The 15,006-nt window shown below is 40.0% G+C and overlaps 1 protein-coding gene and 1 pseudogene across 3 annotated transcripts; both read right to left on the reverse strand.

The window, feature by feature from the left end:
- Window positions 1–3,504: 3,504 nt before the first annotated feature.
- Window positions 3,505–4,605, reverse strand: LOC109945453 (lipase-like; annotated as a pseudogene).
- Window positions 4,606–10,418: 5,813 nt separating this feature from the next.
- Window positions 10,419–14,776, reverse strand: LOC103652692 (serine/threonine-protein phosphatase BSL2 homolog). Of its 3 annotated transcripts, none has more exons than XR_002268947.1 (7): window positions 14,467–14,776; window positions 12,644–12,721; window positions 12,473–12,552; window positions 12,300–12,388; window positions 11,375–12,202; window positions 11,028–11,095; window positions 10,419–10,888 (listed from the first exon to the last, which is right to left on the reverse strand). XR_002268947.1 is itself a non-coding variant. In XM_008679637.2 (7 exons), exons 2-6 carry the CDS (start codon window positions 12,656–12,658, stop codon window positions 11,083–11,085), a joined length of 297 nt encoding a protein of 98 aa, XP_008677859.1. In that variant the 5' UTR covers window positions 12,659–12,721; window positions 14,467–14,776; the 3' UTR covers window positions 10,419–10,888; window positions 11,028–11,082. The 3 variants fall into 3 exon arrangements, 2 of the variants coding, with proteins under 2 accessions (XP_008677859.1, XP_020407995.1); XM_008679637.2 differs by having other exon boundaries at window positions 12,103–12,202; XM_020552406.1 differs by lacking the exons at window positions 10,419–10,888; window positions 11,028–11,095 and having other exon boundaries at window positions 11,102–11,930; window positions 12,103–12,202.
- Between the last annotated feature and the right edge of the window lie 230 nt (window positions 14,777–15,006).

Raw genomic sequence — 15,006 nt, forward strand, 5'->3', positions numbered from 1 at the left:
GCACCCACACCTCATAGCCTGGCATATAACCGTTCTTGCAAATATGTATCGACATAGTCCTCCTGTCAAAGAAATTAATTTTCCGACACTTTCTACAAGGGCACCTAACATCGGTTCCAGTCTCTGACCGAGCAAAAGCATGGTCGAGAAAAGCATCAGTCTTGGCAACCCACTCACTTGATAGAGCACCTCTTTTCTTCCAACCTTCATACATCCATCGACGATTCTCCTCCATACTAGATACGAGACGTTAACTTAATTAGATAAGTAATGCACGGACCATTCGTTTTTACGAAGAAATCATGCCCCTACATCTGTAGGAAAGGATAGGTCCTAAACCCACCTAGGAGTGACCGACGAGCCCGTGTTTATGACAAGACATGTGGTCGTGCGAAATTTCGGCAGCATAACCCCGCTGTTCTCCAATCGCACGCCTAAAAATGGTGCAATTGGAGAACAGAGGGGTTATGCTGCCGAAACTAAGCAGGAGCACATGCTTTTGTCATAAACACGGACTCTGTCGGTCACCCCGAGGCTGTCCAATAAAGGGACAATTCCGGCCCAACATACCTCACATGCGTCGCTTGTAAGGTGTGTTGGGCCGAAACGGGTGACGCCTAAGTTTTGTTTGTTCACACTACGATACACTATGATTAACTATAATCATCGTGCATTATTAAATAATGTAACTAAAAAACCACAATACAATATTACATACGAAATAACATTGTTATGGATGACAAATCATATAAAATGACCTTATTTCCGAGGGCATAATAATTACCCTCGGAAATTAAAAATTTAAATTATCTAAAGCACCACTAAATAAACTAAAACAAGCTAATTTAATTACGTAATCAAATTTTGGTCGTCGGACATAACAAACTAAACAATCAAATGCATTCATACATACAATTCTAATCAAATACATTAATACATGCATACAATTCTAATAAACAATATTGTTAAGGATACTCACTTAGCGGCGTGGGGAGCCGGACGGCGACGGGCGCACGGGGCGGCGGCGGGCGCACGGGGCCAGCGGCCGGAGCACGGGGCGGCGGCCGGCGCACGGGGCGGCGGTGACCGACGAACGGGGCGGGGGCGGCCGGTGAACGGGGCGCACCGGTGTGTGCGACGGGGCGACCGGCGGCAGCCGTCGACGGCGGGCGGGGCGGCGACGGGGCTGTGGGCGGCGGCGGGGCAATGGCGGCAGGACGACCGGCGGCGGCGGCGACGCACGGCAGAGAGAAACGGACGGCGCACGCGGGTGAAAATGAAACGGCGCGCGGGCGGATCCGCGTTAAAACGCCTTATGTCCGACGGCTGTGTACGAAGCCGTCGGACGTAAGCTTATCTCCGACGGCTGTGTACAAGGCCGTCGGAGATAATCACTATTTTCGAGCACCCCTTGTGGCCGTCGGACATAACCTTATCTCCGACGGCCTCGTACACAGCCGTCGGAGATAAGGCGGCCGTCGGATGTTTGTTAGTTTACTGTAGTGCTGGGGAGGTCCTGCATTGCCTAGTCAGTTGATGTCGTGGTTGCAGATCCACCCGCCGTGCCGCCAAAGCGGCATGCAGGAAGCTTAGGCTATCTCTAACAAATTTCCTATTTCATTCTATATTTCAAATTTCTCGCTAAATAGTGTCATTTACAGTTGTCTGTTCTGCTCGAGACAGTCTTATGTAATGGACTAGGTCAGTGCCCGTGTGTTGCAATGGGATCATATAATAGCTCGATAACTTATATATATACAAATGTGTGTTATACTGTTATGACATGGAGGACGACATCCACGAGCCGTCCGGAATGACGTTGAAGAGAAACTCGGGCCTGTGACGCACGAGCACTCACCTAGTAGTGTAGTATACAAGATTTAACAAGACAATTTAAAGGCAAAAATTTAAGAATGATCTTTCATAGAACATCATAGTTTAGATATTCAAATCAATAAATATAAAATACACATAAGCATAACTGTTTATTTAATCTATTTTTTTCTATAATAGGTTGAGGTACTTTTGTATATTTCCATAAATGTTAAATCACGAGGGGAATGGAATGAGAATGGCGAATGCACGAACGTGGAGAGGGCGACACACGAAACCGCTGCCAGAGATCGACATCATCAGTTGGGAGAAGACTCTGAGCGTCCCTAGCGATGCGGGTGGGCCGCGGGCAGAGGTGGTTGCGGTTAGCGGAGTAAGGATTGCGCGTGATTAATTCAAAGCTCGAAGGTTACTGGGTGGCGGTCAGCTGTGGGCCCATGTGATCGAACGGTCCAGATTGACCGAAGGCAAAACGACAGAACCAGCGAGGCATGCTACCCTTGCAGCCTTAATAAGTAGTAGAGAAAAACAGGTGCAGTCTTAGTGATATCCAGAGCAACTCCATTCTTTAATCATATATCCATCAGAGAAATTATACAATGAGTCAGTGACATCATTTCTGCAGGAGTAATGTTGCAAGATGCAAGAGTTTAAAACGAACACCACTACCTCGTATTAATATGATAAGAGCATGCTGGAAAAATATATAAAGATACATGAGAAGGAAGCTCGTTTCAATGAAGGATTTCCAATATTCTGTATAACATCCCATTTGAAATTGCTAGAAGATATGTAAGTAATCTGAGCATAATATGAGAGGTAACAAATTTAATTTAATAATCAATGTGTTAATATATGAGGCTCGTGCGTTGCAATAAGAACATATAATATCACAATAACTTATATACAAATGAGTGTTATACTACTATGAGATGGAGGATGACATCTGCTAGCCGTCCGGGATAGCATCGAAGCGAAACTCGGGTCGCGGTCGAGTGCGCTGGCCCTATGGCATGAGGTCACTCGTCTAGGTGCCGCGTGAGGTAGAGGGGACAGTCTCGAGGAGGGAGCAATCTCTGAGGGCCAGTGGTGGAGTGGCGGCGCACGGTCACCGAGCCGCTCGCCTTGCGGCAGCGGAGGGATCAGATATACACACGACGCAAAATTTAAATTTAAATGAGTATAGTTGAATGTTGTCCATGTATGTAAATTGAGAGTTGAGACCTTTGACTCTGATTGTAAATACACGAGTCCATACAGAAAGCAAAAGTGTCGACAACAACACAACATCACTTCGTCGCATGACACTATGACAGTAGGATCTGATTCCTCCGGCTAAGAGCAGGCACTCTGTATTGGAGGGATCAGGCTCTGTTGAATCATGATCTTCAGGTTCAGAATAGCATGAATGAAGGTTTGCAAGGGGCTTCATTCTTTGATATGAAAAAGCAAACGCATACATCAAATGAAGGTAAAGCTAAGGTGAAATTCTGTAAAAAAATCTTGAAATGCCTCATGTAGCAACAAAATGATGGAATGGCCAAACAAGGAGTACCACCTAATACTTGCATAACTTGGTAATACACAGTGTTATTGATATACACAAATTGAATTATGCGGCAATCTTATGGAGTTTCATGTATCGAATGTCACTTGGTCAAAGGAGTACATTTAAAAAGGTGAGTCTCTCCTTAGTCCTTACCCTCTGGAGAGCCCAGTATTTCATGAGCTGTACACAACAGTATTTCATGAGCTGTACACAAATTGAAAATAAAAATATTGTACAAGGGTGCATTTCGTGGCATATAAAGTCACATTGATTCTAGAGCTCGTGGTTCTTGCATATATATCTTAACAAGATGATGGATCCATCAACTTCACGAATGTAGTTGTATACTTGGTTGGCTGTACCAATCACGAACTGACAGGTTCCCCTTGAATCAGCATGTAGTGTGACACTGTAGTACTCAAGATGATCTGCTACGCTCATCCCATAGACCCACTTTTTCAAGAAAACACAAATAATATGAAACACACATAGGAAATAAATGTCCAAAATAGATAGACTGATATGTACCTGCTATAGGTCGGGTCCTCACCAGAATCATCACATACAATCTCATTTCTGGCAACTACATTTCCATCTATGCTCTCATGAAGTCAAACCTAAAGATAAATAAATACAGAAGAAATGGATGGACGCTAATCTAGGAAAAGTACGCATCTCTATAAATTCTTTTCGACTATAATCAAATACATAGCTCTCTAGCGAAGTGTTGGTATGTCCATTCACTTAGGTAATAATAATACGGTGGTAATTGCAGCACAATATCGTTCTGATGGGTCACATGGATTGTTCTTGGGACTTGTTCGACAAGGCATACAACAAAAGCAGGATTGCCTATCCGAGGCTGTCCAAAAGTCATGTGCTCAACGTCCTATGATCCAAATTTAACATGTAAAAAATGTAGAGATATCAATGAAGCCAACCATCTGATATATTAACAATACATGCGATGGTATCACAAAACAAGTATAGGTTATTTGTAGAGCATATATTGAAATTTGGTATAATAAATCAAGTACATTAAAAATACTTACAAATAGACCAAGGGCACAAAATGAAGCTAGATCCCCTCCAATGGAGTGTCCCACAACATTTATAGGTAGATTTCCATATGTTTTTCTTGCCCATTTAATAGACTTCAGGATCTCATATAGCAGAGTTGTATTATCATATGCAGAATAAAACCTATGATGGACCTGCAACATTAGACAGACAAGCAACAGGCAAACACAAGTCTGGCACAGGAAAAATGATAGTAAAGAGTAACATATTCAAAGATGCGTATATGCTATCCCAAACCATTCGGTTTTTCCAAGGGACTCCATGTCTGGCACAGAAAAAACTCCACAAGTGTTAATCTTTTGCCATCACTTAGAGCAACTATACATGTGAGAACGACTCTGTTTACATGCTTAGCACATATCACCACCGTGAAATCTGCACATCACATCGTCTATTACCAGGAGTTGGCATCAGGACTAAAGAGTGAAATACTTGACAAATTGTTAGGCCTAAATGTGTTAAATTTTGTTATGAGTCCAGTCAAGGGTTAGTAGCCACTCATGCACATAGACAGAAACATGATCCCCATTCACCTCTACTGGGCAAAATGGTTATACTGACTCTGTCAAAAATTAAAATTTGTTTTACCTTTAAATGAATTAATACAATAATTAATGTATGTGTTTCATATATGTGTCTAGATTCATCATCGTCCTTTTGAATATAGACATAAAAAACAAGAGCTACAACGACTAATATTTTGGGACAGAGAGAGTATTTGTGTTGGTTTAGAAGAACTACGGATGGCAGACTCAAACTCTGAAGCAGTGAAGCCTCGAGGAGGGTGTTTATTGCTCTGTTATCTGGACCATTTTGAATGATACTACGATAGAATTGAGCCTTCCAATGTTCGGGGTTTCCTAACCACAATCGTGTACTGCCTTACAATCCTCTCTAGAGCAAGGAGGGCCTCTCAGTACCAAAACATCCCATATAACTTTAGCTTTCAAGGCAAAAAATATATTTTCCTTCATAAGATAAAATGATAGTAACATTACACAAAGAACTCACAAAGGCAGAAGGAGCAACGATAATAGCATACGTGGCCCAATTTATTGTCTTATTTTGCTTTTATATTACTTTGTGTTGATCTTCTACAACTACTTTTGTGTGATATATCATGGCTTATCAACTCAACGCAAGAAGCAAGGCAGAAGGAAATCAGTGCAGCCTAGCAGTAGCAGCTCTAATGTTTTAAAATATCATAAGTTAATGTCAAGGATATTAGCTTTGACATGCTTGAAGTTTTATAGACCAATATAACATTATCAATCGTGAGCTTGTGATGAAGTTAGAAACTAATTTCACCTGATGCATTTGATTGTTGTCCTCAGCAGCAGGCTCACTACTTCCATCACCCATATCAAAAAGCCCAACCCTCTTATTGTTGTTACCAAGGCTACTTTGGTATCTACAAAAAAACTTTTAAATTAGCCTTAAAATTTACAATAGGTACCAAGTGGAACAAATGTGGAGGTATAACAATTTAAATTAGAAGTTTCTTAATTTTAGTAGTATGCATCTTTGTAATTAAGATTAAAAAATCATAGAACTTTCTGTTTCAAGAACTGTTTTCTGTACAGTGCACTTGCGTTTTCCTCAAGGCGACATAGGAATTCAACTCTTTGATCTGTACAGTGCACAAGAAACATTACAAAAATGTGTAGGGTGAAATACAATCAAGCTACTGGAGTTAACAATCATGAACTGTTTTCTGTCATTTAGCTGCTTGTTGATCACAGGTGGATTATTTGACTCCTCGTCTTTAAGAATGCGATCCTTTTAGCCATGCAGCAATGCAATGGAAATGGGATGTCAAGCGAAAGTGGAAACTCGAATAATCCTTTTAAGGGTAGTACGTGTAACTTATGATAGTGAAATAAAATTAACATATAGGATGACTAAAGACACCACACCTGAATAATTTGAAGGAAGAAAATAAGAACAAATCAAACACTTTTGTTACTCGTGTCCTTAGGTTGCTCAGGTCGACCAGAAACATACATGCCATTGCTCAAATGATGCGAAATCTTGAACTCATACTCTGAACCAGGATATCAACTGTATCTCAAGTTTTGACCCCCGTGCTATGTAATCAACAGGCTATATTTGGGTCTTAACATGCACACCTTCTCTTCTTACAGTAAGACTTACACCTTCCATGAGCTCCTGAAAGCATACATTGAATTAAACAATTGAAGTCAGATGAACTCCTGGTACTACAAGATCAAATTGCTATCATGGCAAGTTGCTCCTGTGAAAAATATGCCATCTAATGTTGACACAACTGGATTACGAGCAAATTAAGGTTCCACAGAATTAACGTATTTCTCAACCATTCATGCTAGGTGCAGAAGAACCATCCAAATAGCATCAGACCATTATATTGTTAGAAAATGGAAGATGACTCACAAACTTCTAAGAAAATACTGAAACCAATGTTTTAAAAACAAAATACAAGGAAAAAACCTAGGAGGAACAAGGTACCATGGACAAAAAATTCATTTTAGAGGCCATCTACAATCAAAAAAATACAAACGAAAAAATACACGAGTTTCAATTTTTCCATATCAATTCAAGCAAGAAACACTTATTATTTATGATGCTAGTTGGCCAATGTCATAAAAACATACCTCATTAGCCTATCCAAATAATACATGGTATGCTGCTCTATCTTTAAGCAACTTGACCCTCAGAGAGAGAAAACCTCCGTACATGTTCAAAGTTGTGTTCTCCACGACAAATGTTTCTGAGACACCAGGTATAGCATGAGGAAACAATATTAACAGCTCTGTAACTATATAAAAATTTCTAACAAACTAAAATACAATAAGTTTAAGACAACTTTGGTTGCATAAACATATAAAATCAAATTAGAAAGGAACATTTGGATAGAATACAAAGAAAAGATCCATGAAGACGCATAACCAAAGAATAGATGAACCAAACTACTGCAAATTCATGACTAAAAGCTCACTGTAATTGACTTGCTTGAAGAACACAATAATACTACTGTGAATATGTGATACAACTTAATCACAGTAGTAAAATTACATCTGATGTTGTATTTGGTAAAAAAAAAATATTTTTTCAGAGTTCAGAGCCAACAACTAAACTCAGGTGTTACAAGGTACAATGAACCTTACTATTTAGATTATTAATATAAAAACTCAAGACAGGTGTAATCCTCAAACAATCATAAGCAATATGTATAGGAATTTTAGACATAATGGTGCCTACCACATGCTTTAGTATTCAGATTATTAACACAAACTCATGACATAATGACCAAAAAATATTAACACACAAACATGGACATAATGTTGTTTAGGAATTTCAGACGTATATAGAGGTCAAATAGAGGAATTTCAGACAATGAACAATTATCATCATCAATAGGCTAGAGTTCAAATTCTTAATATATGAACTTGACATATAATAGTGCCTCTAGCAGTGTCGCCTTAGTTTAAAGGCAGTAATATGGCATAGAGAGGAGAGGAGAGAAGAGAAGAGAGGAAATAAACAATATCTATTGCTTTCCATATAAACTCACAAAGTTATATATATTCCAATCCCATGGAGAGATGAGGGGAGGAGAGCTACAAAAACCAATCCTGTTCTGTTTCTCCTTTCAGGCCTAACCCTATGCAGCATCATATTCATCCAAGAAACCAACAACCTGTAACATATCCCTTATTATCCTACCCATTACAAACTTGCCATTAAAATTAAATTCAGTACTGACTAATATTATCTCGATCAATCTTCAAGGACATCGAGCTCGATTTTGCTATGCCACAGAGAATGGTGCATGTGGACCCTTGTTCCTTATATGCATCAGGTGGTCTAAAGTTGGCTTTAACCTTTAGCCCACCTTACATTAGAGATTTGGACATCAAAAGAAAGCTAAAACATTCTAAAGCTTTTAGATCTCTAAGTTTAGAAGAGGGAGGCAAACATGCCCTAGAATATTGGAGATCGCAGATGCTGCTATCACCAAGTAACACACTAATTAAGATATCGAAGACCGCAACTGCTGCTATCACCATTTAAAGTACAGGATTCAGTGGTGGTGCTTTTGCTTCTACCGTAACAACTAAGATCTCAATCCATCTTAATTTGTCCAACCGAACTCTGAATGAAAAAAAAGAATCGCATTTCAGGAATGATTGACGAGTTAGCACAATGCAGGTTCAGAACCTTTGGTTATTTCCAAAATAAAGACTTGCATGTATGGCTATAACAATTTATACTTTTAAAAATGGATGCTTATTGAGACCTGATAACACATTTAGCTAGCTCAGCAGGAGGGAGCATGCTAACTCATAATGCCTTGTAATTACTGAATACTGATGAACCAGCGGAGCCATACCTCATTGATATCCTCAAGTAGCTCTGACAAACAAATTAGGGGACATGACAAACAAATTAGGGGACACTACCTCTGCGTATCTGATAACACATTTATATAACTTAATATTTTCTATTGCTTAGTTTGATACAAGTAGAAGATTTAGTAACAAACCGTAGATTCCTAAATTCCATTACTTTACGTTGTTTCCAGCCATCTATATAACACACATCTATACATATTTTTTTGTGGTATTATATGTTTCCGTTGCAACGCACGGACACTCACCTAGTATAAAATTAATTATATTAATGCTGAAGGAAAATGATAGCTCCAAGAATTTCTTTCCTGCTCCATCCTTCAACCCCGAAATTCGAACAACGGGTGACAGCAGAGAGGAGGTTGGGTGGGCTATGGACTATGGTTGAGGCAGCTAGTAGACCGGCATCTGTGGGAGAGGAAGGGAGTGAATGAGCTGGCCACCCTGGCCTATTAGGAGAAGGGAGGTGGACTGAACTGTGCCCATGGTAAACCGAAGCATTAAAAAAATGTTTATCTAAACAAAAACAAACCAAATAATTAAATTTGTACGCACACTGTAGAACGCCTAGAGTAAGGAGGCCATATAAAGACCGTCCGTCAAATCATTCCAAGGGTAGCCAGTGTTTGTTTCAAAGCACAGAACATTATACTATTGCCAAAGGTAGAGGGGCCTTTAATCACTACAACATTTTCCATCCGATTCCAACCCTACAATCGGCATTTTTAAAATTATATTGTACGACCACGGGGCTTTTATTACATGATGATCTGTTTATTTCGAGATGACTGTTCGTGAGAATCAGTCGCAGAACTGGCAGTGACAGACGCCTCTCCTGGAGCCTTCGCACCAGCTGTTCTTGTACTTGGTATGGTACTGCTTGGCGTCGATCAGGCAGCCGAACTTGCACGCCCAGTTCACGCACCAGGTCGCCACCCGGTCAGTGGTGTTAAAGCAGTTTTGGTTGTCTACCATCACAACAAAATAAGACGTGGTGTGGTGGATATGTTGTCTCTAATCTAGCAGCAGGTCTTGAGTTCGATTCATAATTATTACAGAGCTATCCTTACAGCCTTAATAAGTAGTAGAGAAATATGGGATCTAGGAAGGAGTAAGGATGAGTGTGCATGATGGGCCGGTTGGTGGGTGTTAGTGAGCTCCTTCATTCAGCCAATCACGCATGCATGTGTGAAAGGCCCATAAAGCCCGGAACTGCTACTGTTCCGTGTGCTCTGCAAATCCATGCATCTTCATCTATCCATCTATAGTGCATGCATGCAAATGTGTATTTTAGAGAATAGAGGAGTGGAGTGGTCGAGTGGAGAGCATGTTTCGACCACTACTCATCAACAGCAAAAAGGTCGTGCGCATCTAATATAAAAAGCCGTGGAGTATTGGTCTTGCACCTAACCATGGATTCTCGACGGCACAAGGTCAATCGAGTATCAACAATTAGGTCTCATACTAAGCACTTAAGCAGTGCCTAATTCAGAATGCAGTGATTAATTAGGTCAAGAATGAGCTTTTTGAAGATTGAGTGCCTAATTCAGAATGCAGTCCTTAATTCTCTACTAGGTGAGTGCCCGTGCGTTGCGACGGTGTATAAATTATTCGATAAATATTAGTGCACAACAATTACATGGAAATGAACAACATATATATCAACCCAATATCTCACATATGAATGGACATGTCAGTCGGTAATACCAAGTGATTGTTCCCCAGAAGCCGTAAAAGGTGATATTAGGAAGAAAGGATATTGGGGAAGTAATCTTCTATTTCTTAATTGCCAAATGTTCGAATACAAGAGATAAATAGGCATTATACCTTCTAACAAACATAGATGGAAAATCTCCTCAAATTGAGACAGTGGTTTCTGACTGTAGTGACTTGGTCTCCATTGATGATTTGTTGCAACTCAATGTTCATCACCTTGAGACAGTGGTTTCTAGCTGCGGTGACTCAGTCTCCATCGATAATTTGTTGCAACTCAATGTTCAGCACCAGATTAAATTGACTTTCACTAACATCGTTCCTATAAATTAGACACAAATCAGCTTGGTGCTATAACAAAACAGAGAAAATAGAAGATAGGCAACCAATTTTCTCAACCAAACAATTACTTCAACACAAAAAGTTAACTAACGATGATTTGCATCTAAACAATAACAAACCTGGAGATGATGACTTGGTGAGGCTTTCTCTTCCAAGAACTGGTGTAGAATTCAATCAGACACATGTTCTGAAATTTAGTATCTGTTAGAAGGCATAATGTTCTAATTTGTTATAAAGAGAGCATTGTTCAATCAGACACACTATAAAGAGAGCATTGTTCAATTCAACATATGTATCATTAGCCTGAACATAACATCATGTTCTGAAGAAAAAGATTAGTGCGAAAATTTAGAGAAAGGAACATGTGTTCAACCAAATGGAATATACATACGGGAAACATCGCCCTTTCAAACGACTTTGTGGTGCAAGAGAAGGCAGATCATCAGCATGGATAACTGCTGCCTACCTATGGTGAAGGTGGACTCCAGGTGTATCATACAATTTCTATGTGCAAGGATATGTTAGTAGACTTCAAATTGAGACGGCCTCCTGCTTCTTGAGCTTCTGCTTGCCCCTCCACTTCTGCCACTTCTTGCTGAACATTGAGGCGGCAAGCCAGAAGCTCCCGGCGATCTCCTTGAGGTCCTTGGCGGCAGCTTCCTGGGCTACTGCGACTGCGAGGCCTCGAGATCTATGTGATCCTTCATGGCCATAACGTCCCGCGCCGCACTCACCTCCGTCTCCATCTCCCCAGAGGTTTATTACAAATTATGAAGCACTGGGAGCTTTATTAGAAATTATGAAGCAATTTAATGTGAATCAAAAGCAGCTCATTAATGTATGCAGCATCATCAAGCCACGAAACTGAAGGCATCTCCAAGAGTCTTCTTTAAACTCACTCTCTAAATCATCATTTGGAGAAAAAAATCCCTCTCTATATATTTTCATCTTCCAACAGTTTTTCTATATCTTGTGCACACTCTAGAGTCAATATAGCTCTGCATCTTTGCCTAGCCAGAAATCTAAAATAGAGGATAGCAATATTTGGACATCTAGTTAAAGAAGCTGTTGGAGGACCAAAATCTCTATTTCTATCAATAAGGATATAGAAACTCTTGGAGTTACTCTTAAGCTCAATGATTTAAGTAGAATCTAAAAGGAGTAAAGTTTCCTCAGTATTACTGGGGCACTTACATGCATGGTGGTGGCCCTTCACCTTCCGGTTCAAGTTTTCTCCATTCATATGGCTTGGCCGCAGTATCAAGGGCCCATACATCTGCCGGGGGTCGTTTTCCTGAAACATTGATGCAGTCTTACTATCAACATCGATCAGCTGGAATGATCTGTATGTAGCAATAATCTAGACATGACAGACACGAGCAATTTCCTACCATCATTGCCACCAATTGTCAATAAGAATCGTTGACCAACCAAGGCCATCACATATCCATACCATGGACCAGGACCTTGAACCACCACTCTGTGCAAAAGAAATAGAATCCTCAGCAAACAGTCAAACTAAAAGTCCCAATTTAAACCACAGTAGAGTAGCAAGAGAATCCACCTATGCCATCGCGGTCGTTGTTGTTTAAGATCAAGAACATGAAGGTCCTCAGCGGATAAGCCAGCTGGACCAATTCCACCCTAAAAGAAACAAAATGCGAAGGGATTGGTGATATTCGCTATTGCATCAGCACCGACCTGACAACAAAATTGACACAGCTAAGCTAGGTACCTGAATGACCACCATGGTTCAACAGCAGTTGCTACATGTGCAGCTCTTGGTGAAGGAGGTTCGCCAAGAGGAGTAAGCCTGGCAACATTAATGTTGTGGTCAATAAGTGGTACATGATTTGACTGATTTATAGGGTAGTCGGTACAATAAAAAGTGTAACACTCTAATGTTAAGCACTTAAGCCTCCGAGAACTTGGAAGACATCTGACTTCAGTTTAGGTTTAGCTTTTGAAGCAGTACAATTCAAGCTAGTTTGTAACTGCCTCAAGACACCCTAGAGTGTTCAATGGAGAATGGACCTCCATAATGTCTGCCTACAGTGAAATTCCATAGAAACATTCCAATATGGAGCCGTTGAATATTTCTTTTACCACACAATCATAATGCAAAAGCAAAAGGATGGCAGAAAAAATAGGCATAAAACAGACCCATAATGTCATAATTGTTCTCTACAAGAATATCCCACAGCTGTAATAAGAATCCCACTTTGATAAGTAACTGGCTAACTACAATTAAAAAGTAAAAGAATATTATTGTTCATGGTTCATTAACTAAGCTTGGCAACTCAAACCATATAAAAGCACTATACTTGACCCCTAATAGCATATAGTTACAAAACGACAATGTGCCTTGGCATCTCACTAATAATTACTGTCCAAATCAGACAGTGGTTCAAATTCCCAGCCATTAGAAATACTTTCTACTGACCAACCTTTTTGCCACGAATGACATTATAAGAGAAATTAGCAGTCAAAGAGTAATCTCGAAGACCACACCAAATCAAACTGTGTCTTATATTTGGGCATGTTTGCTTCTGATTTAAGCGGGTGTTTGGGGCTTTGGGCTGCGGCTGATTGAATAGCCCAGCCGGTCAGCTGCATGCCTGCAGCCTATCCTGCTTAGTGCAGCCTCTTCTCTCTGGCTGTATCTGCTGCTGACTTGGTGCAGCTGCTACGATGTTGGTGGGATGGCTACTGCAGCTGGAACCAGCTCGACCGAACAGGATACACTGTTTCTAGCAATGCTAATAGTCATAACCAGCAGTCCAGCACAATGTGTCACCAGGTAGCAATGATAATAGTCATAACCAGCAGTCCAGCACAATGTGTCACCAGGTCGATGTCTAGTTTGCTCTACTAAGAATTATTAAGTAGTACATTCTGCCTAGGCCCAAGATTAACTTTTTTCATCATAACTTAATATTAAGTAGCATTGGAGCAAAACAGCTGAATTCAACATTCATAATTCTTGCTTGTAATGTGTAGATAGATCGGCACTCAGTTCAGAGATAAAACAGTTCAGTATGTCCACTCCATTATTTCAAGTAATCAAGGGAGGAAGATGTTTGTGAAATTAACTGTGAAAATGGATGAAAGCATGGAGCTGATTGGAATATTTCCAGGGTTACAAGTAAATTCTTACAGAAAATCTAATGCATCCTGATAGTTCAAATTGCACAATGAGGGTAAAAGAAAGAATATTGAAGATAATTTGATTTGATCCAAATAAAAAGTTTCAGTCTAGAGGGCATAATTTTTTCATGCTTCATGAGGCTAAACAATTTGAATTATGATACAATTTATGAATGGGTATTCAATTTGGTGCCAAGGCTTTGTCAAGCTTCAAGCATCTTATCCAACATTCAAAAAAATGAAACTAATTCATTTGATACCATAAGAAGATTAAAGTTCAGTCAACTGTATGTAGCTGGTTGTATTTGAGAGTGATGATGAAGTGCTTGTTTGATCGGAGATGGAATAACAGCAGATTTATAGGTAGGAAGATTGTAATGAGAAGCAGTGCAAGTCTGCAAGACGACGTACATGCAGTCTTGTTTGACTCTGTTGGCAGAAGGCGTCGAATTTGACAAGGACCACTGTGGCGTGCTTTCTGTTCCGGCGTGCTGAACTGAACATGTTTGAGATCATAGTGGGGGTATCTACTTATCATCAAAGTTTTAGCATGCATCACATGGTAATGGCTAATGATCTAGTATGTAATTGTAAACACCATGCAAACTACTTCAGCATGCTTTAGCCCATCCAAATGTTCTTTTCATAGAAGCATTCAGTCAAATTAAATGCATAAATGCATAAGAGAGATCACATAGTCACTACATACTCACCGTGGAAAAGGTAAACAAGGGGCTTTCACTGCTGTGCCTCGTAATGCTGATCTATCGAAGTTCCTTTTGCAGCTTCAATTAGCAAAGTTCAACTGCTAGAAGAACTGAAATAGAGAAGAAAAATGTGATGAAGTGATGAGTCAAATACTGGCTTCCAATCTACTTCTTTGACAACTTTCTTATCTGAGAAAGTGTTACAATTAGAATAGTTTTGGTATTGGTGGACCAACAAATCATT

This window comes from Zea mays, chromosome 4 (genome assembly GCF_902167145.1).
Source record: "Zea mays cultivar B73 chromosome 4, Zm-B73-REFERENCE-NAM-5.0, whole genome shotgun sequence".
NCBI classification, from domain to species: Eukaryota; Viridiplantae; Streptophyta; class Magnoliopsida; order Poales; family Poaceae; genus Zea; species Zea mays.